Raw genomic sequence first — 12,369 nt, forward strand, 5'->3', positions numbered from 1 at the left:
CTGCAAGGACATGAGCACTGGTGCATAATCGCTGTGCTTGGGTTTCCTCTGAGTATTTCTTGGTTCAATTCGTGGATTTGCTTGCATGTGGGACAAATGGATCTGTTGCCCACGGTGCCTCAGCATTGCGTGCTAGGACGCTGGATTTCAGTGCGGATACCAGTAGCAGGTTGTTGTGGCCTGGCTGTGTGTTGCATGCTGCAGTGTCTGTAGATGGGGTGGTAGGAGAGCCTCAGTACGGTGCTGTGTGTGGCTGCAGCCTCCTCCTTCTGGAGGCCATGGTCTCACAGTCAGCAGCCCCTGTTCTGCCCTTGGCTGTCCCCATGCCCCTGCCCGCATCGCATGGCTTCTGAGCCCAGCACCCCTGAGCCCTGCTGGGGGAGCTGCTCATTGCCGAGGGAGGACAGTGGTGGGGAGATGCCTCCCCTGTGCTGGGGGCTGTGGAAGGGACGGGGCCAGCCCCACTGCCCTGTGCCTCCCACGCAGCCCCTCGTGGAGCCGCTGGGGGGGGGGGATGCAGCAGGGGGCTGCGGTGGCAGCTGGCCAGCAGGCTGTTTTCCATTTCATTTGGCAAAATGTTCGGAGTTCTTCTGCAGAAAATGTCCCACAGAAACAACAATAACAATATTTTGGATATAAGCCTAGCAGAAAAGGATAATAGGAACTCCGCGGGCATGTGTAGGCTTTTGATTCATCCTCAGAGATGACAGATGTGCATTTACTGGAGATATGGGAGTGGGACTCAGAATATTTATGGTGAATTCTTTGCTCCCACTCTTCCTGTGTGATTTTTGCTCTGCTCTCTGTCAAGCATGCGTTCAGCGCGCTCTTCCATCCGTGTGTCATTCCCGCTGGAAATCCCGCAGCCTGCAGCAGCTGTCTGCCTGCCCGGCCCCCAGCGCTCCTGGGGTGGGAGGCGGTGGAGGCTCCTTCTCCAGGGCAGGGTCTCATGGGCTGACGGGTGGGACGGGGTCACTGAGCTGAGGGGACACGGGGATCGGTGACTGAGGAGGCAGTTTGTGCGTGGGACTGATGCCATGCCCATTGCATGGGCTTTCATGGCAGTATTTCTTCCTTCGTTTGTCTGCGAGGCACTCCAGTTATATGGCACTGGGAGTGGCCTCACTGTTGGTATAAATGGCGTATTTTATTTATTTAAGACCAATATTAGATTAGATCACAGCAACAGGTTAGTGGAAGTGGTTTTGTTTGCAGTAGTTGTTGACTGAGGCAGTTACTGAAGGGTTACGTCCTCCTTGTCCTCTCCTGTCCTGACTCCTTGCTGTGGCTATGGATCAAGTAGCAGATCTGGTGCAGACGGGTTTGCACATGAGGAGGGTGGAAGTCTGTCCCCATCCACTAATTGCTGTCCTATGGAAAGCACCCATAAAGCACCAACTGACCGTGTGCAGGAGGAACGTGGGGAGCAGGGGGAAGGAGGGGAGCGGGAGCCGCTGCAGCCCTGGGTGACGTCCTGGCCCCGTCCACCTCTCTGAGCCCATGCGCTTGTTCGTGGTGCTTCTGGGTGACCCCCCCATGTCACCATGGGTCTGCTCAGCACCCTGTCCCAGGGTTTGTTAGTGACTTCAAGCGGGTAAAAAAAGACCACTGAAAGAAAAAGGAGCGGTGCTCTGCATTGTCCACGTGAGGCGAGGCAGAGGCTTCTAGCACAGCTCAACCAATGCTCTTCACTTGTCTCCCCACCTTCTTTGTAAGTACAAGCTCTTTGCAGTAAAGCATTTACAAATTAAAATTCTTTCTTCTTTATCTTGTAGTGAACTTTGACCACTTCCAGATTCTCCGGGCGATTGGGAAGGGAAGCTTTGGCAAGGTAGGCCTGGACACTCAGCCCTGATGTTCCTCGAGCGTTTCATCGGATGCTTGCTGTTGAGTACACACAGTTTACTGAAACAGTTTTGTTGCTGAAATTAATTATTTTTTATTGTGGGATGGTGGCTGCTAAGTAAACACAGGACAAATGTCTTCAGGAAAATGCTTTGTTGCCATGAGGCATTGCTTTAATTCTTGGCATCTTGGTGAAACAGCTGTATTTTACATTACCGCACAATTCTGACCATTTTGTGGCAAGTATTTGTTATGTTTTCTGTTTCCTGGGTGGATTTATTGTTGGTGAGAGCTGGCGGTAGGGCAGAAGGAGCTGGAAGCGGTGCTGGGGGTGACAGGGCTGGCATGGCGTGGTCGGGAGGGCTCCCCGCAGCCTCGGGCAGCTTTCCCACTCAGTAACGAATTCTGCATAACAGTTCTTGTTGTTTTTTTAATAAGTTTTTTTTTGCCAAGCATGTGGGAGAAGGTGGGAGAGGATGATCAAAGAGCTGGATAGCTCTGGAAGTCAATTAGTTTGATTTGCTGATTTATATTCCTTTTTCGTTCCCTGTTTCACTGACTCTGTCGCTGTATTTGCTGCTTTCATCACAGCATTTTACACTGTTTATTTGCAGTGAGCGCTGAAAGCTTAGTATGCATGTATGAGACTTCATCGTGATGTTACTGTTTCACAGTTATTTTGTCACCTGCATTTTACTGTGACCCAGCAGTAGCTGTGCCCTTCTCTTCAGGCAAGAAATCTGCACCCAGTGGACTGGACAGGAGCCATGGGAACAATAACCCTGGTCGTGGTTCATGACAATTGCTGAGTTTGGTTGTCATAACCATCTCAAATGATGGTTATGTAGCATGGGGTTTGTGTTAGGATTGAGTTATGCTGGAGCACGGAAATGCACCTCTGAAGTTGAGCAAAACATGGAATATTAAACTTGTAAAATAGCACAAACTAGTTTAGAGTTTGGTGCAAGTGCCTTCATATCTCCCTTCACTGCTAAAATAAACTTGAACACAAGTTGAACAATCAGAAGGAAGCTTTATCCCCTCGTTTCCTTCAGGTCTGGTCATCTGGGCTGGTTTCTCCCTGTCCCGCTCTGATCAGGGAGGGTCAGGGAAGCGGATCCACCCAGGAGATGTCAGCGCTGCCCTTCACGTCCCCGCTGCTCCTGGCAGCTCTGTGCAGCGAGCAGTGCGCACACGAGCAGCCCGTCCTGCTGCAGGCAGGGTTCAGCTCGACCCCGGTGCCCCGAGCCTCGCTGCTAGGAACCCGTACAGGCAGAAACTGCTCAGGAGCTCCATGAGACGTGTTTTGGCAGAGAGCCCGTATTATTACCAATTATTGAAAACCTCTTTTAAAATACTTAAAATCTATCGAGTCTTGATAATCAGTCTTGAGAAACAATAGAAGTACGAAGTACAAGCACAGTCTTGATGGGACACCGTCCGGCTCTGCTTGGAGGTGGGAGAAGAGCCGCTGTGAGCAGTAGCACTGTTGTTAGCACTACTTGCTAATGAAGATGTTTCGTCGCAGCCTCCGTTAATGGAGGTATCTATTGCATCGTTCTGGCGTGCTAGGGGCAGAGTCTGCCCACACAGATCCCTGCCTGCCTGGGTTGTGAATCCCACGGGAAGAGGGCTAATGAAAATGTTATGCCGAGTGCAGTGTAAGTCAGGGAGAGGGTGGGTTTTAAATAGTCGCCCACATTTGCACTTGTGTCTCTTGAGCAAGAAGAGGCAAAAGCTGAAAGGAGAGCTACGTCAGATTTCTGAGGCTAGGTGGGACAATGGAGGATGATTTAATAGGAGCTCAGGCCATTCCTTTAGGTGATGATGTGCAGGTAAGGCAGGCAGCAGATGCTTCTGACAGGAACAGGACATCTCAGTGTTATGACTTCTGCTCACTGCTGAAGACCAAAAAACCTAAACCAAAACCTGTCTAAAAAATAGCAGCTGATGCTTTTTTTTGAGGTCATATGAGGAGACTCATGCTTCCAGATGTTAATTTTCTGGAGAGAAGAGGTTGATTCTGGTGTGCAGCAGCACTGTGTGTGCTGGAAAATTACTTGTACTCAGAATGAAGAAAGGAGAAGAAATGTTTGTGTCTCAGGGCAGGGCCTTTCTGACTTTGAAGAGAGCATCACGGCGGCTTCCGTTTCTGTTTATGTTAAAGAAAGACTAAGTTTACAGCATCGCAGTCTATCAGCCATCAGAGCTGTATATCATTTCAACAAAATGCTGAAATGATTCATCTGTCATCTTTCTGGATAATTATGTCAATATGATAAATTTTCCTTTGATACTGAGAAAAGCTTTTTGCATTTACCAAGTCATTTGAAACTCACATTTAATTATGGAAAATGTGGAACTACCTATCTGAAAGCTGTTTTTTGAAATCTGCGGGTGAAGCAAAGGGGAGCTCAGAGATTGCCTTTGCAGACTGCAGAGTCCCTGAACTGTGTCTCTGAGTTGTCTGCAAAAAATGGCCCATTTTTTGTATCCTACGGAACATCTTAATCATCATTAAGATACTATTAATCAGCTAAAGGTCATGCTCAATTCCTTGCTCAAAATAGCAAATTTCTAGTATTTTCCATACATATCAGAGATCATCTTCCTTAATTCACAGTTGTTTTATAGGAGTGCTGTGTCTCTCCCGTAGCGCAGCCCTACTCGTGCAGCGGAGGTTGCTGCCGTTTCACTGGGTGGTGACCAGAGAAGCCAAAGCTTGGAAGGGATTTCCAGAACTGGGTGCACGTTACAAACTACTGTGCTAACGGGGAACTCGCTCCAAGCATTAGGCACCGTGAGGCTTGGAAGTCTTGGAGGCATTAGTTGCATTGTAGGTGCCTTGACATCTCCCTTTGAGATGCTGACCTTTCCTGGGTCAAGTCTTTTCAGTTTGAGCCAGGAGGCAGAACGACGGATTATTCTCCCCAAGGTTTCCTTTATCTGAGCTTCCATACGTGCTCTGAATCAGCTGCTTTCTTTTTTTTTTTTTTTATTTTTTGCCAAGGATGAAAGAACTGAGGTTATGGGAAATTCATTATTTTCACTTTACTACTGTGAGGAAATAAAAGCGTATCCGTCTTTGTCTGCTGTTGGAAGTTGGGGGTTGAAGCTGGGAGGAGCAGTGATGGGCAGCGTGAGGCCTGGTGGTCCTGGCGCACCGTAGGACCCCCCCCCCGAGGGCTTGCCCCTCTCACTGCCCCGCCGCGGCCCTGGCTGCTTTGGGCTCTGCTTTCCCACTGCATCTGACCTGCTCCGTGCTGGAATGAAGACTCGTGAAGCCAAGCAGCCTACGGGTGGAGAGAAGGAGGTCCAGGTCCCCCCGCTCCAGGAGCACGGCCAGGAGTGCGGCTCAGCGCAGAGTGGAAAATGCTGTCAAGTGATTCTGAACGAAGAAATGAACAATAATGTCATCTGAAACGAGTCTGGGTCATGATGGCATACCTCACTGAGGACACGTCTGGGGTGTCTGAAAGATCAGGCTTCGCAGGACAGTGATTCACAGTAGAAGCTACCCCCTTTGTCATCAGTATGTACCAAGTCGCTAATTAATGCTGGCGTTAGAAGCCACCTGGGGTTTGTTCCAGCCCCCAGCATTCCCGGAGGTGAGTCATCCTGGGTGGGAGGGAGGTGGGATCGACGCTGCCACCAGCAGCAGGGCTGGGGACTGGCAGAGCCCCCCCCAGCGGAGTGCTGTGCCCAGCTGTGTGCCCCTGGCCTGTGCCCGGCCAAGCTGTGCGAGCAGCAGCTGCTGGGAGCTGACTGTTCTCCTGAGTCCTGTTTGCTGCTCGCTTGGGGGAAATGTGGTGCTGCTTGTAAATCGTGGCACTCAAACACAGTGCCTGTTCTCAGGTAGGGTCTGACCCTGAGCTCGCTCCCATTTGTCCGCTGATTCATTACATCATGTCTCAGGGAAGCGTCCTGTCTGTTTTGCTGAAGCCTCTTAATGAGGTGAGGATGACTTTTCTGGGGCAGTACTCGTGACTCCCTCTGCTTGTTCTCGACTGCATGTGTCTGCTCCCACACCTTCCTCTTCGCTTCCCACCCCAAGGCAATGAAGGGCACAGGCAGAGTGTGCTGCACTGATGCTGCTTTCTGGGCTCTGGTAGCTGGGAAACGTACTGCACATCATGTGCACAGCCGAGACTAAAATTTGTGCATGAGCTCATCTGTCTCCCTGGTGGGCTGAGGATAACCCCTGGGATGCTTTCATCCGGTTCACTCCCCAGCGCTTGGTAGGCATGCTCAGTGTTGGGCTCGCAGCGTTGTTGTGGAAAGCGCCTGCTTACACCTCTCCTGCAGTTTTGTCTCTTTCTTCTGTTGTCTTTTCTTATCAAACTGCTCCGGCACTGGAGAAGATTGAGCATCTTACTGCCGGAACAAAGCCTGTCTTTATTAAGACAAAGCAGCAAGCCCTGACTTGGTACGATGCATTCATGAAAATTCCATAGTGCCTAATAGGATGGGTTAATTACTGATGGAGCCCTCCTCTCCTGGGTCTGTCATTTGTGTTGTCTCGTTGCTCTTCAAGAGCTGAGAGGAACTGCTGTATCTTCAAGATGACCCTTCCTCTGTGAAATCTGGCTGAAACTGGCCAACAGTTCTAAGTCAATAGGAGCAAGTATGAAAAAGCCACATATCCTCGTCATCTTAACAAATGTTTAATTCATGAAGCCATGAGCTAGGCTAGCAGGCTTGATCCCTGGTGGCACGAGCCTGCGTTGTAATGCAGTTCCTAGGAGAGCTCCTCTGTGGGAAAGCCCGAGTCGGGGCTGCGTGCAGCAGCCATGTCCCTGATGCTGGCATCGACCAGCAGCGCGTGGAGCGGCTGCGTGACACAGCTGGGGCACGGTGTGTCTGGGGGATGCACAGCTCCAAGCAGCACAGCCCTCCTGGTGGCTCCAGCATGCCAGCTCCGCCTGTGCCGTGTGTTGGTGGCATGATAAACTGTCACTTGCAATTGCAGATTTTTAAAATATCTACCATTAAATGAAAACAAAATGTATCTTTAGTTACTGTGCTTGCTAGGTTTACTCCATCAAATCCAAGCAAATGCTGACGGCTTAGGAGCGCAGGCTGGGCCCTTCAGCACAGCACTCTGCCTCCTGCTGTGCCTGCTTTGCTTTTGCCTCCTTGTCTCTGCCCAGACTTGTCTGAACCTTTAGCTCTCATCTGTGGTCTCCTCCTCCATCCATCTCCCGTGCTGTGTGTCCGCTCTGGGGACAGTTCTATTTCTGTTGGTCGCTCCCTGCAGCTGTCATCGTTTGGCTCTGTGCAGCCTGGCACTGCCAGTGAGGACTGTCTGAGGGTGCTGCTCGAGCAGCCTTGTGGGGCTGCAGCCCTCTGCATGCTCAGGACAAACGAGTGTCCTGTGGCAGCTCTGCTGGTGGCATCTCCACGTGTGCCTGGCTCTGTTGGGTTCCCAGAGGTCCGAGTTGAGCTGGAGGAGGTTCAGGTTGGATGTAAGGAAAACTGCTGAAAGAGCGGCCAGGCGCTGGCACAGCTGCAGAGCGGTGAGGAGTCCCTGTCCCTGGAGGTGTTCAGACCTGCGGGGATGTGGCACTGAGGGACGTGGGCAGTGGGGCACAGTGGGGGGGTGGGGTTGTGGGTCTCTGAGGGCTTTTCCAACTGAATGACTCTGACTCTGATCCCCTCAACCTGCACGCAGGAGCAGCAGTGTGAGGGCACCCAGACCAGGGTGCGGGATGCTTGCTGTGGCTCGTCTGCACTGAAATTACTTGTCACGTGCATGGCACTGTTTCCATCAAGGTGAAATAACTATCCCTGGTTAAATTCTTCCTACCTCCTACCTGGGACTTTTTTCAATAGTGAATTCTAATAATGTCTTCTGCCCCTCCAGTCTAAGTTGCATGCAGGCTGCCATCTAACGTGGCCAACTTTAAAAGGTCTTGTTTTGAAGTAAAAAAAAAAAAAAAGTGCCCTGCTTTGCTCATTTTAATTATAAATCTCTCAGTGGCTTAAATATGGTGAGCATTTGGATCTTCTCTGTGTTCTGACAAGCCATCATGCAGCACACCCCCACACGCTCGTTAATTGTACCAAGAGCATGGGATGTTTCAGCGTCAGATGCAGGATTTGGCAACAATTAAGTTGAAGCTAAATTGGATGTCCAGATCATCTGCAAGTCCTTAGAAGCAGCAGCTTATGGGTTTGGGATGTTCTGTTCATGCCAGTGGTTGGACAATCCAATTACGAACCTCTCCGTGTCATAAGCGATATTTAACAGTACCTGGTGCTCTTAGGAAATTTTGAATGTGTGAGTATGATACAGCAAATATTCCCTAATCACTCCAATAATAGTTCATTAAGGTAAATATTGTCTGTATTTACCCCGGGGATGATGGGGTGTCCCTGCCTTGTCATCCCAGGCAGTGATGGCTGCGGAGCGAGGCTTGCTCCCTGGCTTCTTGTGATGCATTTCTACTGGTGGGCTGGGGCAGAGCTCAGTCTGACATGCACGGCCTCCCGTTTCAGCGTGTGTGCACCGCCTAGAAGCAAATCTGTTTCTCACACTAATCGTGCAGACATAGAGAAGCTGCAGTGGGTATGGTTCTGTTCTGTTTTTGCAGCAGTGAGTACAGGGTCTGCCCACAAGCCAGTAACAGTAACTGGGATTTTCCGTGTGTCAGCAATGAAGCGTAACACGAGGAAGTTAACACAGGAACTGCCCTTGTGATGACAGATAATAGGTAACGCTGCTGCAGTCAGAGCTCTGCGGAGCAGAGCAGGAGGTGCAGCAGGAGCTTGTGCCCCAGGGCAGGAGCATCTCACCAGCTGCAGTCCCTAGAAGGCATTACCCCACTGTGTGCTTTGATTCCTCCAGTTCTCCTGCTTCCCTTTGAAACTGTCTGTTTTCCAGTCTTTTATGGGTCTGGAGGTGCACTGAAGGAGAACATGTTTGGGGACCCTCAGCCTCGGAGTGCCTCCTGTGTCCCTGCGCCGCAGGGCTGCTGGGTCCTTGTCCCCACGCTGTCCGTCAGTTCCAGCTCACAGCAGCAGTGATGCTGTAAGAGGTCCCACTTTGCTGTTACGGAGCAGAAACTAGAAAGTAAGGTTGGATTTTTTCTGTCTTAGCCAGAGCTGTGGAACTGGATTGTACTGGAGAGCAGTGATGGATAGAAGAGAGACAGAAGATAGATATGTGCGTATGTATATGTTTGCATATACATGCATGCACACAGAGCTCGTGATGTTTGTTGGAGGCTGCCTTCCTTTTGTCATTGGCCCCAACAGGAGGAAGCACCAAGATCACAGCTGGAACTACGTGCTGTTCCTTAAACTGTGCAGTGTGCCAGCTCCCCTGCGGAGACACGTGTCCTTTAAAAGAGCAGGATATGGTGCTGGCATGAGAGGAACCCTCATAGATGGTCTGTGTTTCTCCAGGCAGTCTTTATTTCGAACTCTCATTCCATGGGAAGCAAATGAGCCTCTCAGCCTCCCTACCTACTTGTGTTAGAAAAGCTGTGCAGTTCATCACGGCGGTCCGGCTGGGTAGCCTCTGTCCTGTGTATCTGGCTGTAAGGCATTGCATCTGGCCACATTCCTTAAAATATCTGGGGATCCTGAAGTTGTTTGGTGTAACTACGGGTGGGTCTTTGGGGTTCTCCCTTGCTGTGTGGGCAGTGGTCTGGCTGAACCAAGCCCCGTGTGTCCGACTGTGCCTCGAGTGCTCCCATCCGCACAGCACAGCTCTTGGTGCAGTGCATGGGGACCGTCGTGTGTGGGGCCAGGAAGTGCCTGGAACTGTCCAACTGCAGCATCCCGGGTGTTTCCAAAAGTGTTTTCATCCTCACTGTGCCTGGAAAGAGTTACCTGAAAAATGTACCCCTCTTACATGGAGGGGTCACCTGCTTCATGGGGAGACGTTCACGGAAACCAGCACCGCGTGTGTTGCACGAAGGTTGATGTTCTGCCAGCAGCAGGTGGGTGCTGCTCTCTGCAGTGTCTCAGAAGCCTGATGTTTGCCTGGATGCCTTCTGATAACTGGTGAGTTCAGCCCAGCACAGTCAGTTTTTCCAGCATGGATTGGTATCTGAAAGAGAGATTGCAGCTCTGCTGGGAAGGGGAGGCCTGGTCCCAGGAGGCAGTCCCTGTGCTACCGGCCCCGTGTTTTCTCTTTCTCTAGATTGGGTCAGACAGTTTCAAGGTGTTCTGATTCAGCACTGGTTTCAGGGCGTTCTGTGCCAATATAGACAATTATTTTCATCTTCATATTGCTGTTTTTATGTTTTTGTAATAGCAAAACGCCTAATTTGGTGATCTTTCATGTCAAAGGGCATCTCAGAGGAAGCACCACGTAGCTGATAATGTTAGGTTCACATTGTGCAGTAAGTTCTAAGAGATGTGAGTCAGGACAACTCACTGAAAAAAATGTGAAGGAACATGATCATTAACAGCAGCACTTCAGCCATCTTAGTGCCCAAGACAAGCTGGGGCGAAGAAGTTTGGAGATGACCTGCTGTCACAGAGGCAGGGAGATGAGGAGCACTGAGCTGTGTGTGCACACAGCGCGGTCCAAGAAGTGACAGGTCGGGTTTTATTCACATTTGTTGGCAGCTGTGTGGAGGAAGAGGTCTGGAATTCTGTACTGCAGTGTCTACCACAGTGATTCGGACAGCATCCCGCTGCGGTGCCCCGTGAGTCGTTACTGCGGGCAGTGTCTGGGTGTGTTCATTTCTAGAATGTGGATAGCACCGTTATTGACTGCTTCTGTAGTCTCTGAAAATTTAAAGATTAAGAATGAGAACATTCATGAATTCAAAATTTAGCAGTTTTCTTTTCCACACAAATGGGAGATTCCCTTCTCTGAACCAAGATCTAAACTGTGCTGAGGCTCTCATAGCTGTAAATGTGTTCTTCTTATGTTCTGTACGGTTTCAGTGTTGTAGATACATCAGAGTTCTGGTGAAGGATATTTTTTCTGTCTGGTCAGGATTTTACCTTCTTCAGTATACATCTGCACTGTACGCACATTAAATGTTTAAAAGATCAAAAAGGCGAGCATCGCTCTCACCACCACTTTGGTTACTATTTATGTACAGAATCCACCAGGAATCTTTGTGATCGCCACCATTCCCTCGCAGACTGGCGGTAAGATCATTGTGTTACGGTACTACTTTTGATCTAAAAGTTATTTTTAAAAGTACCCCACATTTCTACAAAACACCTTCAGCCAATGGTGCAGTTCAGCAGCCCGTGCTGAGGACTGAAGAGCACCCAGCCCATTCTCAGCAGCTGCCGGCTCGCCGGGTGCCATTAGGAAGACATGGGGAGCTCTGTTGTCAGCAGTGCTGAGCCGTGAGCTCGTGCCCGAGCTGCGGTGCTGGCAGAGGTGCCGTGTCGTGCTGCAGCACGGGGCACACAGCTCGGCTCCGTGCTGCTGCCAGCAGGGCTGTGCGGGGCGCGCCGCTCAGGGGATGCGCGATGGGCACCGAGGGAAGGTGAATATCGGCAGGATTAATTAGTGGAAGCGTAAAAGATCCGCTAATTAAAAACGCTCCACTAAGTGCCTGGTGGGAAGCTGCAGTAGGTAGATCCTCTTCTCCGCTGTTGCGTGCAGGAAGCATGTTTCTGAGCTTTGGTGATTTGGTACAATGAAATACCATCGGGCAGGCTCAGGAGGAAGGCTGTGGGAAGCACTGTGCCCCTCAGCAGCGCCAGCTTGTTCCCGTGGGGCTGCAGGCTCCCTGCACTGCTGCTGACCAAGACCCCCACGGGGCTGCATGAGGCGGCAGCAGGAGCAGCGGCTCCGTGCCTGGCTGGCACTGCCCGCACAGGGCAGCTCGGTCAGCCGGCCTGCAGCCGCCTAGCAGGGCACACAGCACGCTGCAGGCAGCGGGACAGGGCCGTGGTGGGAGGGAGGCTCCTGGCCAGTAGGGCTCGGGGTGCTGAGCTGTGTGGGCAGGGCAGGGGCTGCCTGGGCAGGCATTATCTCAGGGGACTGCCCTGCTCTTCGTGTTGGCTTTTCCTAAAGGAAGGGCCAGCAAACAGACTGAACCACCCGTCGTCATTACTCCTCTCCCTTCCAAAATGGTGTTTGCCCACCGAGACTTTTTCTGTTGTGCACTGTGATAGTTTGGTCGTGTGTTCTCTGGTGGGGCCCTGCAGCAGCTTTGTGCTGAGAGTGCTGCACGGTGGGAGAGTCAAGCTGCGTCTGGTCAGACCCTGCGAGCTCTGGCTTTGAGCTGTTCTTTTTTCACAAGGGAGAGGTACTGGGGATTTTAATGCAATAGTGTAAGGCAGCTCTGAACAGATGGGGCTATAACCTGCCCAAATGTCTGTCCTGCCAAGTTACTGGCTCCAGACCTGCAATTGATGGAATAATTACTGCTTGGTGTAGCACGCAGTGTGCACATGGAGGTACTTGCTGTCAGGCAGCGCTTGTTTGCACGTACTCTGATTTCTGGCTACCAGTTGGCAGCCCTGACACCCGGTGTCAAAATCTGGGAGGTTTTCATATAGCGTTGGCACGTCGGCTGGTTTTAATGAACTGAAGTGAGC

General features: G+C 51.0%; 1 protein-coding gene across 4 annotated transcripts in view; it reads left to right on the forward strand.

Annotated features, from left to right (window-relative positions):
* Positions 1-12,369, forward strand: part of STK32C (serine/threonine kinase 32C) — a 69,018-nt gene that overhangs the window by 35,737 nt on the left and 20,912 nt on the right. For 3 of the 4 annotated variants that reach the window (XR_002439385.1, XM_021398892.1, XM_021398893.1), the window contains exon 2: positions 1,776-1,831. The exons of the other annotated variant lie outside the window; for it this stretch is intronic. Coding sequence is in view for 2 of the 3 variants with exons in the window: in XM_021398892.1 (XP_021254567.1) it covers positions 1,776-1,831 (56 nt within the window). In the remaining variant the exon portion in view is untranslated. The remainder of the gene's footprint in view (positions 1-1,775; positions 1,832-12,369) is intronic. 4 annotated transcript variants of the gene reach the window in all.

Source organism: Numida meleagris, chromosome 5, assembly GCF_002078875.1.
Source record: "Numida meleagris isolate 19003 breed g44 Domestic line chromosome 5, NumMel1.0, whole genome shotgun sequence".
In the NCBI taxonomy this organism is placed as follows: domain Eukaryota; kingdom Metazoa; phylum Chordata; class Aves; order Galliformes; family Numididae; genus Numida; species Numida meleagris.